The sequence below is a fragment of the Osmia lignaria genome, chromosome 9 (genome assembly GCF_051020975.1).
Source record: "Osmia lignaria lignaria isolate PbOS001 chromosome 9, iyOsmLign1, whole genome shotgun sequence".
NCBI classification, from domain to species: Eukaryota; Metazoa; Arthropoda; class Insecta; order Hymenoptera; family Megachilidae; genus Osmia; species Osmia lignaria.
This window is the reverse complement of record NC_135040.1, coordinates 10688571-10710923: the sequence shown is the minus strand read 5'-3', so window position 1 is coordinate 10710923 and position 22353 is coordinate 10688571. Positions and strand designations below refer to the sequence as shown.

General features: G+C 36.2%; 2 protein-coding genes across 6 annotated transcripts in view; one reads left to right on the top strand and one right to left on the bottom strand.

Moving 5' to 3' along the window:
- LOC117609238 (uncharacterized) overlaps positions 1-7279 on the top strand; it is a 67813-nt gene extending 60534 nt beyond the window's left edge. The window contains exons 6-7 of one of the 2 annotated variants that reach the window (XM_034335320.2): positions 383-629; positions 1800-7279. In XM_034335320.2, coding sequence (XP_034191211.1) covers positions 383-629; positions 1800-2196 — 644 coding nt within the window. In that variant the 3' untranslated portion in view covers positions 2197-7279. Of the gene's footprint in view, positions 1-274; positions 630-1799 lie in introns of both variants that reach the window. The other variant, XM_034335311.2, reaches the window with a different exon arrangement.
- A 3770-nt stretch (positions 7280-11049) lies between these two features.
- On the bottom strand, positions 11050-22261 carry LOC117606142 (BRD4 interacting chromatin remodeling complex associated protein). Of its 4 annotated transcripts, none has more exons than XM_034328335.2 (16): positions 22026-22261; positions 20805-21437; positions 20537-20743; positions 20372-20452; positions 18697-20259; positions 18374-18628; positions 18186-18287; positions 17874-17978; positions 17354-17498; positions 14819-17262; positions 14336-14746; positions 14037-14240; positions 13429-13961; positions 13064-13307; positions 12719-12821; positions 11050-12642 (listed from the first exon to the last, which is right to left on the bottom strand). In XM_034328335.2, the coding sequence occupies exons 3-16, from the start codon at positions 20639-20641 to the stop codon at positions 11906-11908; spliced, it is 7032 nt and encodes a 2343-aa protein (XP_034184226.1). In that variant the 5' UTR covers positions 20642-20743; positions 20805-21437; positions 22026-22261; the 3' UTR covers positions 11050-11905. The 4 variants fall into 4 exon arrangements, with proteins under 4 accessions (XP_034184226.1, XP_034184141.1, XP_034184321.1 ...); XM_034328250.2 differs by having other exon boundaries at positions 20537-20717; XM_034328430.2 differs by lacking the exon at positions 22026-22261 and adding an exon at positions 21597-21916 and having other exon boundaries at positions 20537-20717.
- Between the last annotated feature and the right edge of the window lie 92 nt (positions 22262-22353).

Sequence of the window (22353 nt, the reverse complement as noted above, 5' to 3'; positions counted from 1 at the left end):
GAATATTACGCGAGTGATAAATAATATTCATCCACTTTTCACTATGACACGATCACTCGGGTAATGTTTCTTACTGGCGATACAGTTGACGACCATTTTGCCCGGGACACTCTTATGATCAGAAAAAATTGAAAGAAAATTTAGCAAAAGTACTCGAGTAATTGGCACTCGGTTATTTGGATACCTCGAGTACGTTTCATAGAATAAGATACACTTTTTTTCATGAAAGTCGATGAGAATTGATTTCGATTTCCCTGGTTGGATTTGATTCAAGGGCACAATGTGTGGTCGTGGTTAGGCTCGCGACGTGGCGGTGGTACGCCAGGAGTCGTCACGACGCCTCTTTCTCTTCCGCAACATAGACGGGCGATGAATCTTCCAGTGGAGAACCACTACACCCACATGCAAACGGACGAAGCCCTATACGCAGAACTGGACTCTCAGGCCGCGAGCTACGCGAGCGATCTGCAGCTACAAATGAGAGGAAGCTCGACGTACGGTACTACTTCCGGCGGACAGGACGACGAGTACCACGAGTTGGACGCCGCGAGGTTACATCGTCATTACGGTGGAAGCAACGGGGACGGTTCTCTTCGAGGGGATACGCTTCGTACGCGCCACAGTAAAAGGTAAATTATTCTCGCGTAATTAGGTTTTTTTTTTTTCCTCTGATCTACGATATCGACTATCTTTCATACATATTGCTCTTTAGTAATTTCAATCGATCAACGATAATTGTATACTTTCTTTCTCGAGATGATCACGTATTGATGATACTACTTGTTCTGCTTATTTTATTATAGCTACTTTCGATCGTAATATCTGTGCAAGAAATCCTATTAATTCCTTTCATAAGCAATCAAACTTAAACATTTCAAAGAAAATAGAGCATCGTGTCGATTGTTGTTTATGAGTATGAAGCAACCGGTTTAAGAGATACTCATCGAACGTAAAAAGACTACATCCGTTTCGAACTGCACGAGTGTTCATCGGAACGGTTAGCATTAAATTACAATATTGAAATTCTTTTCTTTTGACTATTTTTAATATAGCTATTTGTTATTATCTAATGGGGAGGGGAACTGTTATTAATGAAGCTTTGCCACCTTAGAGAACTCGTTGAGTTGAATATACTTATATCCACTTTAGGAGTTATGAGTTAAATAATTTAAATTTTATGATAAATGCAACATAAATAATAGATTAATTTAAAAAATAGTGTTTTGAATTTAAAAAAAAAGCAAAAAAAAGGAACCAGGGAATCGGGATTTGAACTGAGAACCTTTAGATTTGCAGCCATATATTTCACATGTGTTAGACCGGTTGTATGCCTAAGGGCGTTATACTTCAGAATCCAAGGAATAATTAATTTTAATTGATAATATCTATTGAATAATTAGCCGTCTGGTTCGTCATCCGAGCATTAATTAACGCAGCAAAGAAAAAAAAATTATTATTCGTACAACAAAGAAGAAAAGAAAAGAGAGTAGCAAAGTTTAATTAATAAATAAGACTTTCGAAGCTTCCTTCGTAAGTGCTAATCAATTCATAATATTTTTTTTTGAAAATACCTAAAAAAATCGCGATGATGATTACTATGAAATACCCTATACCTTATCGGTACCTATCTATCTAAAATTCCTCGCCCGCAGACTCTAAATAAGAACAGCAAACATTAGATCGTTCCATCTCCATTGAAGGAGAAAATAAACGTAATCGAAAGACGGGTATCAACTATCTTATCATAAACGCTAATCGATTGGTCGGCGCTCTGTAACATCGTAATCCAATGTTTTCAGGTTACAAGAACCGGATTACGAGATGTACGAGAACGGACCCTCGACGCCGGTGCCGCCGGGTCAGCTACAGCACCATCATCACCACCATCATCACCACAATCATCACCATCATCATCAGGACCTACGGATTGGCGGTAGTAGGAACGGTGAACATCCGTCGTATCAGAACACAGCGTACACCGGAAGCGACGCGGAGCCGGATGGACCGACGTTGAGCAGCGCACCGAGCAGCGCGTACTACAGTGACCTTAGCTCGAATTCGACGAATCAACAGATACCTACAGCAACATCATCGACGAGCAACACGAATCTTCATCTGAATCCACAGGGTCTGGAAAGTTCGCAATATAGATTGGCCGCGATAAACGAGAGTTCAGTGCCTTCGGATTACATCTAAAACGAGGATGAACTTCGATGAAAAAATCGGTGAGGATTAGTCTGTTCGAATGTTCCTTATTTTTAAGTTCGTTGCAAAGAGAAGACTGGTGTTACTATAACAGTGTACGAACAATTGTGATTCTGGTAGTGAATTATTTTATATTCAAGTGGAGTACATGGATCGATGGTGATCTATGTTCGAAAACACTTCGTTATAAATAATGAAATTAGAGTAAACAGAAGCTCGGCCAGGAATTTAATTTAATTGAAAATTTGAGAAATGAAACTATCTAAACGACAGTGCCATACAAATTTTCAACTTGCAACTCTCTTCTGTCAAGAAGAAACAAGTGCTTACTCGTGCGGAAATCGATGATGTTCGTACGTCGAATGAAACTACAATTACAATAGACTTACTCTCATTTAAACTCAATGAAAATGATTTATCATTACGTGTCTTGTTACGTAACCGTGCATTTCGTGCAGCTTGTAACGCGACTTTCTGAATAAACCAGAAGCCGCATTTGCAAACTATGAACCGTGAACGAACGTCGTTATTGTTCTCCTCTCAGGGAATGAGTCCATAGTGAATTAGTCTTCCGGTTAATTAATACGCGAACGTATCTCACGTGTACCGTGCATTATTCTTAATCCTTGAACAGCGAAGTCTGGGTCAATCGAGAAAATTAAATGTATAATTTTTAAACGAAAGAGTTTCATATATGGAAACTTCGAAATTAAAATTGGGACTCTCTCCATCGTCTGCTGTTCGAGGGTTAACTAACGTAGCAAGAACTACTAAAAACAATGGATTCGCGTATCAGAGAATCATTTCGCAAGGGTAATAAAAAACGAGATTCATAACTGCGGTACACGAAACCGATTGAAATGAAGTTGTTTCGAGGAACAGGTGTTTCGTAATTTGACGTTCCAAGACTTTCAGTAATCGCTCTCGGCAACATCCGCTCCGCTTTTGCATTTCGAGCAAAATGCCACGCGATGTTTCATCGATGCTCTCCTTTCTTTCTTTTTTTGCTGTATGAATAATCACTCATTTTCTTCATCTTATTTACGATCAGTGTTCCGAAATTGTTTCAAGTTCAGAGAAATGAATTTTTAAAATGATTTTAAGAACTGCACCAGATACGAATTGACAAACGCCGTGTGGTTCAGGACAAGTTTCGTTCGAGTGTTAGTGAGAAGCCCGTTTCGCGGTATCGTGTGAAAGTATTCGTCACTGAATCGTTAAACAGGATTCCCGGCCTTCGTCAAGCTCAATCGTTTATCTTCGACCCTCGTTCGCCGGTAGAATTAATTCGTTTCACCCGATTCGGCAGGACTCGTTTAATCGTCGCCGTCGTGTTCTCTTAATTACCTTCCCTTCGGACAGTCCCGATTGTTCCTTCGACAGAACACGAACTGGAAGAGACATTCTACCTTGAGATTCTCCGCGCCGCGTCCCGCTTTTACGTCTTTCACTTGTGTCTCACCTGCGCCGGGCCCTGTCCACGCGCAATCACTGCACACCTTTTCGACTCGTCGCCACTCTTTACCGCCCTACCAAACAAATTCGTTTCGAGCCTTGCAAATCCTCGTGAAATTATCGTCCGGAAATTTCATGATAGAAATTCAATCATTCAAATGCTATAAAGAAATATGAAATATCAATGGGAAATGCGAAAGGGTTCGTTTCAAAATTTCCATTTGCATCGGATAAATATAATCACCCTTGGTACACGGTAATTCGTGGCCAACGACTATTGTCGTCCTTAGTATCGAAAGGGTTAATTGTTTCCGTGTCCCGAATAAATCGAGGTAAATTGCACGGGGCAACTGTAAGCTCATAAATAACCGCAGCCCTCGATGGTACAATACAAAGAATCGCAATTGACCAAAAACCGTTTCGCGGCCCGGAATCATTTACAGCTTCTCCTCTGAGCTGTACAAACACACGCACACCGAAACATGGAGAGTGCAACAACAGATGCAACAATGCACTCTCTCGCGGGGACGCAATAATTAATTGCACTCCCTCGCGACCACAATGCAGGTAGGGAGAGACGGTCAGCTTGGTAGCGGCGCATTATTTAAGGGAAAAAAATCCCACGAACGCACGGTGCGGCACCGTGCCGATCGGTGACTCTTCTTATCGTGGCCGTGTTACGCGAACGGGAACGTATCACGGAATTCGTTGGTATCCAGGTTTAATTGAGGCCCACCTTGGTCTACCAACATCTTCCGCATTTGTGTGAGAACGGCTTGTTAATCGGCGCAACTCTCCAACAGTTCGTAGGTGAACAAGAAAGTTTATGCGAAGGCGTAATCCTTGGGGAATCCTGAAAGTAACAGTAAATGATAATATTATGCGCCGTTTAGATGCGATGCTGGGTTCGTTAGGTCGTTGCAATTTGCATACACTGTTTCGCGAATGCACATTTGATCGAACAATTGATTTGCATTAGTTTATCTGGATTCTTAACTTCAAATCTTCTAGTCACACGTAACCAGCTGCCTGTACAAATTCAATTATACGAGTCAGTTTGTGCAAATTGCACTCAGCTTAACCCTTGAATAGCGGAATCCCGGTCAATCGAGCCTCCAACTTACAAAATAAAATATATGATTAACTTAAAGTTAAAGGTATAATTTTTGAACAAATGAGTTTTATATATTGGAAGAATAATTCATAAGGAACAGAATAAAATTTAAAAAATGAAATTGAATTAAAATTGAGGCTCCCTCCGTCTTCCGAGGGTTAACAGCTTTCGATAGAAATGCACCGCAGGAATCTCTGTTTTAATAATAAGAAACGTAATGTTCTCTGATAAATGCCTTTGAAAATTCAAGAAATCTTCGAATGATTCGAAGTTCCCCAGAAAGCACCGTTCCGAAGACGCATCCTCATTCGTCGGGCAAGTGCAGCGGAATTGCCACCGCAGCGGTATCGTGGGAATTCAGCTGGCTGGATTCCCGCGAAATTCTCTATGAGCAAAGAACCCTGTACAGGATGTTTCATCGAACCAATATCCATAATTAAATAGTATGAAATAATTTTATTTTATTTTTTTTTGGGGAAAGTTTGCCCTAGAAAGATAAACCTTTCAGTCTTAGGCAACCAGAACAATTACTTATTGTATTTCAATAACTAAGTTTCGTATAATAAACTCTGAGACAATATTATAAATTAATGTTTGATGGAACGGCCTGTATAATGGCCGCACGCTGATACCAGCCGCGAATGCGTCGAGAAAAGGGTAAGGCGGTAAGAAAACGTTAGGTAGAACCCGCCCTGACTGAGCACACACCACCTTCGTTCCTGCTACGGGATATATAAATTATACATGTAAATATACGGGCAGCCAGGGCCGAGAAAAGATCGAACCGTGAGATATCGAGATATGTGTTGGCGACCCGCACACCTCGCCGCTCCTTTCTTAGTACCTTCTTCTTCTTTAGCTCCTCCTGCTCTCTGTTGCCGCGTTACGCCAGCTCGCACGCATAAACTCACGCATCTACGTGCCTATAGCGAATACCTTTATCGCCGATGCCACCGAAACCTCTTCACATACCAATCCCGCTAATTCCTATACATTTTTCGAATTACCAATGAAATTGCAACAGCTTCGCGTTACTCCTTGCCCATAGCGTTCCCACAGTGGAAAAATTCCCCGTGGAATGAACCCATCCCCCTCAGGCCGAATGAATATTGTCTTCAACCAGACTATCCATTGAAAGCTTTATTATTAAAAATTTCTATTTTAGAAAATTTTGATATATTCGAATAGAAATGTAATAATGTCACGGTATTTGTTCGCTTAGGCGAGAAAACTGTCGCACGGAATTTATGTAACGTCGACCAAGTGTTCCTACATGTGTACGGAATGACGTAAGAACGGTCAATTATGTTGAAATCCACGGTCTATAAAAAGCTAATGTTGATCGATTAAAATGAAATGCATCATTGCGAAACGACAGGAAACGCGAGACTTATCTTGTAAACGCCACTTCGATCAAGGTACTTTGAGAGTACTTTGACGGTACAAGCCATTAAGAGCGGAAGGACCGCGAGCTGTTTTAATAATTATATCAAGGAAAAAACCTGCTGACGTTAACGTTCCTGCTATGATTAAAATAGACCGAATTTGTACTTTGTATGTGGTGATGTTTCTTGCCTAGGTTTGTCACTACAGTAATCCCTCCATTTACGCGGGTACATAATTGGTTCCACGAAAACCGTGGAAACCGCGTAAATGGAATCATGAAAAGTTGATTAAAATAAGGATCCTTTGTACATTCTCATATATGTATTTAGCTCTTACTGGGGTAGATAAATTACTGTAAATAAATTACACTGGGGAATCTCTGAATTGGAGTTTTTAAATAACGTATCGTAGTGACATCTGGGCTCTGGTAGCTCAAGCGAATTTAAATGAATCCGCGTAAATGGAGGGATTACTGTATATGCATAATGTAACATAGAGTTGCACTGTTTTCCGCCCACAAGAAGTCTCGTGGGACGGGTGAGAGGGTATTACTCATGCATTGACCGATCCTCTAGTTTTATATAAAATTTTCGATTTCGTGTAGAAATGCATTGTAAAAATGATCGAGCTTGTTACTGATATTGTAATTAATACTAGTTTCATTAGCGATATGAAACGGTGCTAAAAGAAGTTACGTTCGGATGATGTATAATTTAGCTTATTGTTTGTATCTACTATAGATAAAAACATTGTGTCAATTTTTGTATTCTCAGACATTGAAAATTGTCAACAATTGTCTTAGAATGAAAATTGATGCAATAGCCTTTCTAATTTTAAATTGTAATTGGGATCAATTGAGGCAAGGTTTCATTCTATAGACAATTCACAATGATGTTCAGGCTTATTTCCGAAATATGCTTCAGTGTAAATTAGATACTTTAGATTGTATATACTACTGGAGATTGTAAAAACAACGAAATTATTTTATTATTTTGTGTATATATATACGAAATATTTGTGTGCATAGATTAATTTGTTCTATGCCCAGTAAAGTCAAATGCTCTAAACACAATTAATGTTTGCAGGCATTTTTTGTATGTAAGAAATTGTACAGTGAATAAAGACAAATTTCATACCTTTAAGTGGAGCTTTACTCATTTTAATAACTTATAAATATAGTATACATGAAAATCAAACTTAAAACATAGTAATTACTTCTCAATATCAGAAAGACCTCGAACGAGGTGCGACCTCCTCAGTCCTATACCGACAGCCGAGGGGTGCGGATCAACTTTACATTTCTTCATCCCTTACATCTCTGCATTCTTTACATCTGTTCATCCCTTACATCTCTGCATTCTTTACATCTGTTCATCCCTTACATCTCTGCATTATTTACATCTGTTCATTCCTTACATCTCTGCATCTTTTACACCCCTGAATTCTTTGTATCCCTGCATCTTCCTACATTCCTTACATCTTAGCATCCTTTACATCCCTGTATCACTTAGGTCTCTGCTTAGCCCACGTACCAAATTCCGCCGACATCGGGGGCCACACCCGATGCCGACACTCCTTGGGCCGCGTGCAGTGGAGACCGGGGCCCCAGCACCGGCCTCCTGCGGCCCTGCAGACCCGTTTGACCCTTACATATCTGTATCACCTACATCCCTACATTCCTTATATCCCGACATCCCTTATATTCCTGTATCTTTTATGTCCCAGCATCCCTTATATCACTGCATCCTTTACACCCTGCTTTCCTTACATGCCTGCATCCCTTAAGCATTCCTTACACCCCTGCTTTTCTTACATGCCTGCATCCCTTACATCTATGCATTCCATATACCCCTGCACTCCTTATATTCCCTGTACCGCTGCAAGCACTTTTTGAGTAAGAAATCGTTACAAATTTAGTTCCCTTTTTCGCCACCAGAAGGCGCTGATTCGACGTCGAAAGTTTAGTTCGCATTTTTGCCGCTAGGGGGCCAAAATTCCGGCAAGTTTTAGTTCCTTTTTTCGCCGCCAGAGGGCGCTGATTCGACATCGAAACTTTAGTTCGTATTTTTCGCACTAGAGGGCCAAAATTCCGGCGGGCTTTAGTTCCTTTTTTCGCCACCAGGGGTCGCTGATTCGACATCGAAACTTCAGTTCGCATTTTTCCCGCTAGAGGGCCAAAATTCCGGCAAGCTTTAGTTCATTTTTTCGCCACCAGGGGGCGCTGATTCGACAACGAAAATTTAGTTCTTATTTTTCCCGCTAGATGGCCAAAATTTCGGCAAGCTTTAGTTCCTTTTTCGCCACCAGAGGGCGCTGATTCGGCACCGAAAATGTGGTTCGCATTTTTTCAGCCAGAGGGCGCTGTTTTCGAGAAAATTTTAGTTCAAATTTAGCGCCCTCTGGCAGTAAAAAAAGGAACTAAGTTTGTAACGATTTCTTACTCAAAAAGAGCTTACAGGGATGTAAGGAATGCAGGGATGTAAGGAATGTAAGGATATAAGGAATGCAGGCATGTAAAGCATGCAAGGATTAAAAGAAAGCAAGGATGTAAAGGATACAGTGATGTGAGGAATGCTGGGATGTAAATAATATAGTGATATAAGGGGATGCAGAGATGTGAAGGAATCAGGGATATAAAGGATGCACACGGGAGTAAAAAAATCAACACGTTCGTCCACCGAATGAGTTTATTCAATAAGCTAAGAAGATAAATACAGCAAATTAAATGAACGCAGAAAATAAAATAAGGGTATATGATGTTTAGCAAGTAGATCTGCACCCCTCGACGGTCGCTATAGGACTAATGCTGTTTCACTTTGCTCTACGTCGAACGGTTGATAACGGTGCCGACGTTATGGTGTCCGGGGTTTCAGGAACCCCGTAGCGTCGGTGACGCTCTCTGAACACCGACTTGATTTGATTAGTTTTCTCGGCGATTAACTTCCCGAGGGGGGGGCTTTTTCTAAGGACTAAACGACACCGACTGATACCCTCTTGGCGTGTTAGGGACCCCGAAGCACCGGTGACACTCGCCATACCGACATTATGGCAATCGGGGTGTCAGGGACCCCGAATTGCCGGTGACGGAGAAACGGCTGAAACTACTTGACAGCTCCTGAAACTGATAATCAGTTGGTAAGTTGTAGAGTAGTTTGCACTGTCCTGCAGTAGATGGCGCCGGTAGTTTACTTGGTTTTGGATTATCAGTCGAAATAGCTCTTGAATAGTTTCAGCCGTTTTTGTATAGATGGCGCTACGAATTTATTATTGATTATACTTCCACTAAAATACTAAAGATGAAAAAAATTGAATTATAATGGTTTAAATATACTTCATTCTTTAAACTTTTACAAACTAAAAGATTGCACAAAAGGCTTTAATTAAGATTGACAACGTTTTTATATATCTATTTCATTTTAAAACATTAATTGAAAGGGGTTCAAAGTAGATTTTATAAAAGTGTACCTTGAAATAAAAAATATTTTAAACTACACCAGTAACTGTCATTATATATATTATAATTTAATTTGAATTATGAATGTAGGCACATGAATAAATTATGCAATTTCATATAAAGCAGACACCACCACATAAAGTATATTCAAGCATTTCTTAAATGCCTAGTACTATCGTATTAATATTAAATTATACAATTGATGAAAATTTTATAATTTAAAAAAAATTTAACTAATGATCTTTAATTAGATTACCTATACACATTATATTAGCAATAATAATAAACTATTTACTTTTAATGAAACACTCAACAGTTTCATGTGCCTCTATTAAAATAGTATATACTTAAATATTCTCTTGTAAGGCACCTAAACTTGTTAAGATTGGAATAGCAATAATTCCGTGATGTTATGATAGGAAAGGAGTTGGTTATTACAAGATGTTCATGATATCTAAAATCATGTAATTGATAATTATAATTACATTTTATCGCATTAACCACTTGACTTCACTCTCGCCTGGCATTTTATATGATATCATTTTCATAGAAATTATAGAACACTTTCAGTGCAGGAAATTAAATTTCAAGCTGCAAACTGAAATCTTAGTTATAGATAAGGATAAATATATTTTCATACACGTACTCGTGAAATATCGGCAATTTATTAAAATCAAAAGAATTTTAGTATATCTAAATTTTTAAAATCTTTGAAGAATTCATTAAGTCACGATTGCCGTCGAGAGTGTAATTGAATATTATGTACAAATGATTATTTCTTATTGTAATACATTACATAGTTTTGCTTGATTCTCTGTATATACGTCAGTCTTGGATTGCTTTTGCCAAAAACATTTCATTGCTTCTGTGTATAGAGAGCTATTATAAATTTATGTGGGAAAAGGATGCAAAAGTACAGCCATAAAATAAACTCTTTCTTGCAAAAGCATTGTTGATAATGATCAATTATTCTTCTAATTAATAATATTTTAAAAATGATTAAATCAGAGCACAATCCTATACATAAAAAAAATCTGCATTTACCATTCAATATGTTAGTATTGAATCAATGTTATGAGTCAGATGTATATATAAAATCCATTAGTCATTAACTATGTAAAAAATAAAAAGGCACATATAGAAAGATCTGCTTTCTAGTCCTTAATCACCGGTCATTTACTGTTTGTCTAAAATGTCACCAATGTGTGATTACCCTTTTTCCACACATCTGCTCTCTACACATGTATTTATTATTTACTCAGATCTATTGTGATTTTATGTGATGACAAAAGAGTTGTAAAATACTATATCTACTTAAAAAATGTTTGTTTGATTTTGCACTTTAACATTTAAGACTGCATATACATTAAATAGAAACGAATTCAAATTAATATAGAAGTTTTGTGTTCCCTTTTCACCTTATATATCATTTGCCTTCTGTTTTTTTTTTCATTGTCTTCCATTTCAGTCTCTTAAACCACTACTTTCTCTTTATACCATACATTTCTCATTATCTGAGATGCTGGTATCATTGACAATAATAGTAGTAATAATTATAATTATAATTATAATGTAATATAATATAATAATAATAATACAATAATAATTCTGAGAATAAATCTCAATAACAATAATACAAATAATAGCAATAATAATAATATTAATAATACACGTTAAAAATGTATGTACAATTCACCGACCCAATTTTAAGTATCCATAAGATTTTTCTACAAGTACTACAGACAAAGTGGAATAAGTTGTTTTAAATAATTACTTTTTACAAAATTACATTACAAAGTGGCAGATTGAAAAATCTGAGCGAATTATCTATTCATTTAATTATCTATCTATCAATCTATTTGTCTATCTATCCACATGTACAACTGCTAGATTTAGGTAAACGCGATGACTTTATTACAACTAGACTACTGGAAAGTATACATATTTTTTTTTATGAGTAGTTATTGCCATTGCAGAAAAAAAAGATTTTTTTACGAATTTTGAAGAAGTATTGAAATTGCATAATCCAGTTAGTCTGTTTTAATTTATATATAAATGAAATTAAGGCTGTAGGATTTGTACAAATAATTTAACAATCTGCATGATTTCAGATATGCATTACCAAAGATAACATTGTGTTCTTAATGTAAAACGTAGTTTTTTATATTATTCACATTAACCACAAAAATCACCAAAAAGATACGTCGTTCTTTTAAAATTTTCAAAATGAACAACTAGTATGATGTTCACCATTTAACTTCACTTGTTTAAAATACTTTATTAAAGGAGGGTCACGAGCCTAAAATGCTGCGGACTGCTTGATCAAGCACTGTGTCCTTAGATTCACTGGACTGTGATGCACTATTACCATTACTGCCGGGTAATGTATTTGTAGGACGTTTTTTAAGATTAAGAATGCTGTCAATTGCAGACTGTACCTGTGCGGTAATATCATCATGTTCATTACCGTTTCCACTTTCAGTAGTTACAAGAGAGCCTGGGCATTGCGTTTGAGAATGTAAGGCCAGTCCATCTAGGCTGTCAGCATCTTCTAACAAATCTCGTTCGAGATCAGGAGCACAACTCCAGCGTCTTTCAAAAACTGGAGTATTATCTTGTTCACAATTGTCTTTTATAACGGTATGTTGAACTCCAGAAACACTTGCACCTGGTACATTTGTACGACATTCACCATTCGCTCGTGTTCTTTCAGTTTTGGACGACCTTGTAACAGCCACAGCAGACGCACTATTATTACCACTATTATTACTATTTTTACATTTAAATGAGTCTGTGGTAGATGGATATACACCAAGTTCTTTTTGGATTTCTAACCATTCGTCGTAATCACCACTAGTACAACTTGCTGATTTGATCACTGGTTTACATTCCATTTCATCACTCGGGAAATCATCTTCTAATTCACGTTTTACAGATACATTAGTTAATGATGATGATAATTTATCCTCTTCTGCAAGACCAGGTTCAACCTTTGGCACCAATGGCTTTTCCTCCTTTTTGAACTCTTCTATAAAACAACATATAAAGATAATAATTATTATAATGAATATAACATTATTAATATATTGAAGCTAAAAATGTACCATTAACTTTAGCCTCTTGTTCTCGTAACCTATTTAATATACTCTGTTCTTCAGCAACAAAAGTTCTATCAATCATCATCAATTCTGATGTCCTCACTTCCCGCTGTAATTTTATTTTAGTTAGTATTTTATTGTAAATATCACAAAAACACCTTGAAGATACATATTAAATATAATTAAAAAGAAAATATGTAAATAATTATACATCTGCCTTTATTTTCAATCAATTGTATGTACAATCTAAAATTCATAAATGTTGAAATTTCAAAGAATTTTAAATTAAAAATTATATTTCTTTACACTATATGAAACATAAAAACAAGGTTAAAAATATTTGAAACATACCATGCTCTCCATCAGAAGAAGGTAAGTGTATTTGTTCATCATAGAGTTAAATTTAGATAATAAATGTTTTGCAGTTTCTTCAAATATCTCATCGGCTTTTGCCAAATCCTTAGAACTAAGTACTTGTTCATTTAAACAGTGATACCTTACAAGACGTTTACAAGCATCGCGTTTACTCAAAAATGGTGTATTCACATCTGGATTTATCGCACCGTTTTGATCAATTTTCAACTGCTGTTCTAATCTGTTGAAGTAAAAATACAAATCTATTTTTAAGTGTAATATACACAATTCAAATAACTGATTTAATAATTTCTTTTTACTTTAAAATTATTTGAACGATGTTAACAAGAAGTTATACTTACAAATCACTACGATTAATTTGTCTGCAAATTGGGCTAGTTGCGGGTCTTTTTACAGCTTGTCTTGGACTTACTAAAGGACTTGAATTACTGCCCGGACTAACACTCTGTTTATTGAGATTACTATTGGTATTTACGGGACTTTGAATTCTTTGTGGTCCTTTGCCAATCATCCTAGGTGAGGCCACCTGTCCTGCAGGAGAGCCGCTTTGAACTTGTACTTGAATAGGTGAAGAAAGTTCTTGTTTTACGGGACTTGATATCGGTATATTTGGTTTAATGTCTAATGGATCTGTCTGACATTGCGTTGATTGTTGCATTCCTGTTTGCTGAGTTTGAACTGTAGTTAACTGTTGTGCGTTACTCTGCACGGTAGTTATAGAGGTAATAGGTGGTGAGAAAATTTGCATATTGGCAGAGGACGGACTTAATATCTGGTTTCCATGATTCTGATAAATCTTGTGCTGTTTTGTGTGCGTTTGGTGTACATTCTGATTATTTTGTACACATTGCTGTCCTTGCACATTTTGTGGTATCTGCAAATTTTAACATAAATAATCAATAAGAATGTAATTAGATAAAGATTATAATAAGATAAAATTATTCCGTACCGTAAGACTATTCATATAATTGCTTGGTGTATTATTTTGAACAGTTGTTGGTGTGTTTGAATTTAAGGTTTGAGAAGCTAGAACAGTAGTAGATGTTTGCGTTTGAGTTTGTACAGCAGATGTCTGATTTTTATAAGAATTTTGAGACATTAAGTTTGATGCTATTGTTGAAACTGCATTCACATTAAAACTTGTTTCCGAACCCTGTTTAGAATAAAATCATATAACATTGTATAATTGTACAGATACAACAGTTTGTTAATTTTTTCGTTTTACAAATATCATGATATAAAACTTACGCTACTAACGGAATGTGTTGTGGTACTAACAACTTTTCCACTCGCTAAAATTTTCGATTGCTCTTGATATAATTTTGTCAAAACTGTTTGATCAGGTTGTGAGCCCGATTTACGAGCTAGTATAGCTTGTATCTGAGACTGAATATTTTTCAGCAATTGTTGCTTTTGAGCAGGAAGCTGAATAGTCTGAACTCTTTGTACCATTTGACCATTTGAAGGAATGGACAAATGACCTCCGGGAGAAGGTGGAAGTACAGGACCATTTGTGACAATTTGAGAAGATTCACTTTTAACTGGATTTGTACTTTGAGATGTTACAGTGTTTGCTTTACTAGAATTATCAGCTTTTTGGAAATTTGATGTATTTGTTGATATCATTGTTGGGCGAGTCACCGTAACCGTTTTTGTCACCTGTTATCACAATTTTTTAAATGTAAAATCAAACGAAATGTAAAAAGGTAATAACAGAATATGTTCACATACCTGGGTATTTCCTGCATTTTGAGAAGTAACAACAGTTTTCGTCTTTTTAACAATTTTTGTCTTCTTTGGTTGACTGGTACCTAAATTTCTGATTTGTTGTTGATTTAGATTGTCAATAAATTGACTAGGGAAATTGGAATTTTGAATCTGTATGTGTTGCGGCATTTGAGATGGAGCAGCTTGTACCACAATGTTTTGTATATTATTTTGAATAGTTGGGGCTCCTCCAGAACTATTTACAATTATTTGACTCGTCGGAGTATTAATTTGTACACCTTGTAAATTCTGATTATTTGCATCTGGCTCACCAATCACGATCTTTTGAGTTTGGTTCTGATTTTGTACCTGATTAGTTGCATTTAACTGTCCTGCTAGAAATTGTTGCAACAACTGCTGACTAATTACTTGCATTTGTCCATTAGCATTTGCAATTAACAATTGATCATTAGGATTTAAATTACTTAATGCATTTAAAATTTCCGGCGTAATTTTTGGTGCATTATTTAATATGTTATTTGCCGCTGAATTAAGCATTGTTGTACTTTGGTTCTCTACTTTTTGAGATTCGTTTTGCTGTATGGTATTGGAAGGAGGAGCATTAGTAATAACAATATTCTGATGCTGATTATTTTGTTGTGTACTTAAACCTTGTTGCATAGCATTCACTGCGTTTTGAGACTCAAACTGGTGTGCATTTACAGAAGAAAATGTGTTTGCAGCAACAACTTTCTGTTGTTGTACGTTCACATTTTGTTGTACACTTGTATTGTGCAAAACAGCTGATGTATTTTGCTGTTGCATACTTGTATTCTGTTGTGCCTGAGCCACATCACTGATACCAGGTTGTAAATTTTGTTCAATATTTTGTACATTACCAGCTGCGTTTTGTTGCAAAACATTAATTGTATTTTGTTGTATGCTAGAATGTTGTAAAACATTCATAGTATCATGTTGCATAGTATTACAAGAACTTTGTTGTTGCAACATGTTTACAGAATTATGCTGAGCATTTGATCCAGATGATTGAAGATTTTGTTCAAAAACATGTTGAACGTTTTGCGTTTGTACAGTCTGCGCTGTTACTTGCTGCTGTTGATTATGCTGATATATTGGCGTTTCTTGTTGTAACGTTATAGACTCTTGTGGATTTTGATTATTTTTTGTTATGTTATGTTCACCTTGTATAGTTAAACTATTTGGCAAAGATTTTGAAACATGAACACCACCTTGAGATATTTTATTTAAATTTTGTCGCACGTTCGTGGTTACACTTGTAAGTCGCACTTGACTAGATTTTTGTGTGGAAACATTAGAATTTTGTTGATTACTACTTGCTTGGCTCGTGTTAGCCAATCGAGAGTTCTGTACACTGAACGTCGCATGGGAAGGTTTCGATGATAATACATCAGATGTTAAAACGTTACTGTTTAGTTGCGGAAGGCTAGAATTAGACGATTGATTAGTTTTTGATATCGGTGTAAGACTTTGCACATTAATACTTTTTGATGCTTGCATATCCAGTGTTTGTAACGATGCAAGGTTGCTTTGGACACAAACATTTAACACAGGATTGGATTCTTGAGGAACATTTACACTTTTCTGCTGATTATTTGATTTTGAGCATATTTGCACATGCTGTGGACTAGTAGCACAAGTAACACTTTGTGAACCTGCAGGAGTTACCGTAGTAGTAACCGTTGAAACACTGGATGATGAAGGTGATTTAACGAATTTTTGCCGCTGTAAAACAGTACTCTGTGTAGATTGTGTGGTCGTTTGCGCTTGTCCAAGAAGATGAGAAATAATCGGTGAATTTTGTCCGCCACCTTGTGTTAACGATCGTATTAATGCTTGAGCAGTTGCTTGATCCATTTCAGATTGATTTAATTCTGGAGTACGGTGTAAAACAACTCTTCCATCTTCTCCAACAGCAAATCGCAGTTGGCCCTGTATCGTGTTCTGCACAGGCATCTGAAGTTGGGTAACGAGATGACTATTAAATGTTTGGGACACAGAAGATTGTGTATTCGTTGTATTTGGTGCAGGTACTTGTATCAGATTCTGGGCAGAACTATTAGGTATTGTTAGCTGGGATGAAAGTTGTCCCAGATTTTGCCCTGTATTCGATTCGACTTGAACTTGACAGGGAACGTCTGATTCGGTTGTAAGGTCAGTATCAAAAATATCATCGTCGTCTCCAATTCCCGATATTTTCATTATACTAGCAAGGTCCAATTTCGGTGGTTCATCATCTTTCCGTTTTGCTTTCTTTTTCTTTTTTGCTTTCTTCTTAGGAGGTGGTAATAAAGTCTGTTCAACAACAGTTTGCGAGCATGGAGTATTACTGGTATTAGCACTCGAACCTACTTGTGATATCTGTGGCTGAGGACTTTGTACCATTGCATTTTGAATCACTATAGGATTGCCAGTCCCTGAATTAGCAGCTAAATGTAAAAAAAAAGAAATAATTTTAATATCTTCAAAATCTTTTTGCGAAAAAGTATATTTAGATAGCCTATTAAGTACGAAACTTACAAGGTGCAGGACTAGAGGGGGTATGTCTAATTACTGGAGAAGCAGCTGGAGGAAAACCATTAGGTACAGCAAAAAACGTAGGTGTAATGCCTTGTAACTGCATACCTTGTGCTGTAACAACCCTTACTAACTGCTGTTGTGTTAGCTACAAAAAAAAAATTATTGAATTAAAGTATAAATCTTTACCGTTTAAAATTCTGTTATTATTAATTAATAATTTTATTTTAAAAACTATCAAAACTTTTTTCTTATAAAATAAAATTCTTCCGTTCTATTTCATATTACTATTTTTATATAATATTTAGTAACACAGTACAATTTATCATTTATCTGAAAACTGAATGCATAAATATAAAACGTGAAAATACAGTAACGTTCAATTAATGATAAAGAATATAAAAATGTCAATGAATGTAAATAATACTTAAAATGATATGTAAAAAGAATCCTGTATAAGTATTAAGTAAGCAATGACTGTGAATATGATGAAGTTGAATGACTGAATGGATGAAACCATCACCTGTGCAGTATGCGTTTGTTGTTGGGCGCTCGCTGGCGTCCTTAGTATAAGTTGAACACCACCTGGTTGTTGCTGTACAATAACAGGTCCAGTTGACGGCAAAACCTATGTATGAAATGTGATAACACATGAAGCACAAAGCAGATATTTGTGACACTAAATGCATGTAAGCTGTTATAATAGATACTAAGCATATTAAAAGTACTTTGTATAATATTGATAATTGCTAAAACAGGCACAATGTGTGTATTTTGAATGATCACATAATGAACATACATGCAAATGATAATTATTTTAAATAGATGTTACTACCTGGTTTAACAGTAGACCTTGTGCCGTTGGTATCATTGTAGCTGTTGTAGGATTTGGTTGAGGACCAGCAAGAACCAATTGTGGTTGAGTTTGCTGTGTTACCTTATGACAAGTAAATAATTCACGTTTATATATAATAAATATATTTAAATATTTCGAAAAGATTATGATAAAATAAAATATATTACTTGATTTGTAATCGTAGTAGTAACACGTTGCTGTTTTTGTTGCGATCCAGTAGCTGGATGTTGATTTGGAGGTTTTGGTAAAATTTGTGGTGGCTGTTTTGCTGGTTTAGTTGCTGCTATTTGAATTTGTTGATTTCCAATTAAATGTGTTCTAGTTACTAACTGAGTTGGTGTTGATTGATATCCCTGCGGTGTACCATGAATAATTTGCAGTACTTGCATACCTTGTTGAAGTATTGGTGTGTTAGGTCTAACCTGGAAATGGAATAAATATTAGAATTCAAGTTTTACATATTTAAAATCGGTAGTAAATTATTCCTTACCACAGGTGGACCAGGACTACCGCCAGGTGCCGGACTTCTATTGTTTAAAGAGTTATTCCCACTCAATAGGTGAGGACTTTTTGCAGGAGGATACGGACTAAGTACAGGACTTTGTATTTGACTAACACTCATTGGACTCTGCATTGGACTTTGCATTTGTATATTAAAATTATTTGAAGTTGATGTCCCGACAGGACTTGGACTGTTTCTGTTAGATTGTATTGAATTTGATGCTGGACTTCTAAGTAACAGTCTGTTGGGACTAGGACTCGGCGTAGGTGGAGCGATATTAGATGCCGGACTTTTTAATGGTATTGAAAACGGGCTACTCGGAGAGCTGATATTTTGACTCTGAATATTTTGCATGGATTTCACAGTATTTATTGTACTGGCCACGTTCGATGGTTGAGACGAGCCCGTCAATGTTACCGACGAGCTTAAACCAGGGTTAATTCCCTGTGAATACTGTCGTTGTGGTTGAAATCCAGTTGATTGAGAGGAACTTAAAGAAGAACTATGATTCAGTGGCATGTTCGGTTCATTTGATGCAGATATATGCTGCACGTTAGATGTTGACACATTAGATAAATTAGAGTGCATTGTACCAAGATGTGGAATATTCGTAGTGAGATTCACGTTTGAACCGTGATTCACATTTGTTGTGGTCGAATGAATTGGCTCACTTGACGTACTAGTGAATATACTAGAACTTGTCAAAGTACCACTATTTGATATTTGTGAAATAGTAGAAACGTTTGAATTCGGGTGCTGCGATATAGCAGAACTTGGTACATGTGCAATATTTGATCCAACGATATGTGGTGCAATGCTTTGTATACTTTGTATAGCTTGGAATGGAAATTGTGTACTGCTGGAGTTTAGACTAGTTTGAGTCAATCCAGTTGTTAAAGCATTAACGGGTCGATTGAGACCTTGAGTAATACCAGAATTTATACTGGTAGTAGTTAAATTTGCATTTATAGTTGGATTTATAGCAGTTAAACCAGATACACCAGAACTTGGAGAAGTAAAGTTTGTGCTCAAACTGGTAAGATTCTGGTTTATGTTCGAATTCAAACTTGTCAAATTCGGATTTACATTATTAATTCCAGTATTTACACTGGACAATCCAGAACTTATATTCGTTGAATTTAATGTATTGAGTCTATTAATTCCAGTATTTATACTGTTTAAATCCTGTCCCAAACCAGATAAACCATTATTAATACTGCTTGAACCAATATTCGGGGTTAAATTAGAGTTTATAGCGTTCAAGTGATTCAGGCTAGGATTTATTGTAGTTAGTCCTGTATTTATACTTGGCAGGCCCAAATTAAGCAAAGGATTTGATGTTGTGATAACATTAGATGTGAGGGATGTAAGGCTGGTATTTAGAAGTGATAGTGGCAATCCCATATTAAGGCCCACCCCAAAAGTGGGGGTGGCCGGGGGTAGGCCCATACCAGTCCCCGAGGGATTTATGGTACCCTGATTTAAATGGTTTAACTGGTTTACATATACTATGTGATTTCCAGTTGTTGACCCATTTCCTTGGTCTTGTGGCTGTAATTTTATATAACAAAAATAAATGTTACTTAATTTGTTTTCAGTCATATATAACTTGAAATTACTAATTCATATATCACTATTAATGCTTCTTATAAAAACTACTTACATTATTTGATGCTTGTTGCAAAGCGAACGTCAGTGACTGACCACTCGAATTTTGAGCCTGCAGTTGCTGTAACTGTTGCAACTGTAAAACAAAATAGATTATAAAGTATAATATTACATACAAAATGATTCTTATATAGTGGATTTTTGTTTAAATAGATGATACTTGTTGATGTGTCAATACAGCAACGGGATTGCTACGCCGAGCAGTCGGGGAAGTTGTAGAGGATACTGAGTCCCCGAGAAGAGGGCGTGACTGAGGCTGCTGCATGCCCACGCAGCCCCTCTTTACTCTGGGCAGCGTCTAGCCACCTTTTCAGCTTATCTGTGCTTCCTTTTATACACTCCTACATATTCATAACACATTGAAAATCTAAAAATATTTGTAACCATAATGTTGTCAACAGCATAATTTTGTAAATGTTGTTATTTACCACTCATAAATTATAATTCAGTGACTGAAGAAGTTGTATTTGCGCTACGGCGCCACTCAACGCGTCTGCGACCTACGTCTCCTATTCCTGTCATGCATGTAACTTCGTATATTACCCTTTATTTAGGCAACACTGTTTTGCTTTCTCCAAATATGTATGTTTATATGGTTTGTTGATATTTGTTTCTAATATCATACTTTAATAATAACCATGTTTGAATATTAATTTCTTGTACATAGTAAGTAGTTCTTTTTCGAACTACATTATCCATTAAAGAATAACTGTACACTAGCATTTTGAAAGTATTTTGACTTATCTTTAAAGAACATTTGTGACAAGATTACATCCATGTATAAACACAATTGAACTACATTTTTCCATGACATTACATTAGAAATTATGCATATAAAACACTTTCAAATATCACTCCATAAATATTAAATTATTGTGTATTATCCCAACTCCAAGTAATATTGGTACATACTTGAAATTTTCAATTATTTAGAACACTAATATCAGGACATTTTACATTTGCACTATATATGTAATTCAGAACTGCTTCAAGTTTTAATTTTGTTTGATGTCACATACACTACACTTATGGTTTCACAGATACTGTAGTTGATTTGTACCCTGCAACATATAAACAATATTCAATTAGTTATTACAGACTTACAAAATGAACAAACACATTTAATAATTTCATTGAAATAACATCACTTCTTTTGAATTTGTATTAAACTGATAAAATTTAAATTCAATAGAACTTTCACTATGAAATAAAATACACACTACTGCTGAGAAATTTTTGTATATACAGGGTGACAGCAATCATCATGTTTTCATAGTACAATGACACTTGTAAGTATAATTAACCATTCTAAAGCGGGAAAAGGGTTTTGTATAAAAATTCGACAGCTGGAAGCATATTTTGAGGTTATAACTTGCGCGCCTGTGTGCAAGCATACGTGCCACACAAGCCACTTACACGCATACAAGAATCGTATATATCTCACTCTCACTTGTGGGTACCAGCGGCGCGCGGATGCACACAACAAAAGCCCAACTGACAAGGCGTAAACAAAAGAAAAAGCAACCATCTGTGAAAAATTTTTTGGTTTGACTAGCTGAGAAACTCAAAGAAGGTATCCTGGATATATGTATTTCATATTGACGCAAAAAAATGCGAGTAGCGTCGTGATGAAAAATTGTCAATATTACCTCCGCGAACGCGGTTTTGCCACCCGTGTTTTCTTCTCGCGAATTTCCGTTTTTTCACACTTCCTTCAACATGATTTTAGTTCTGAACATAATGTCATATTCCTTTGCAAACGAAAACAACATACATAAGCTACATGAGAGGAAAAATTCTACTTAAAATAATAAACTTTTCTGGCACACGACAGTTCCATGTACGCGTTACACTGTTCGGTGGCAACGGCCATTATGTATTTGTCAAGGCTGCCATTAGCACAAGTCTATAAAATCCCAAAGCTTTTACCATTGGCGACACCTCGGTTATGGTACTGTAACTTTTTACAGCATTCAT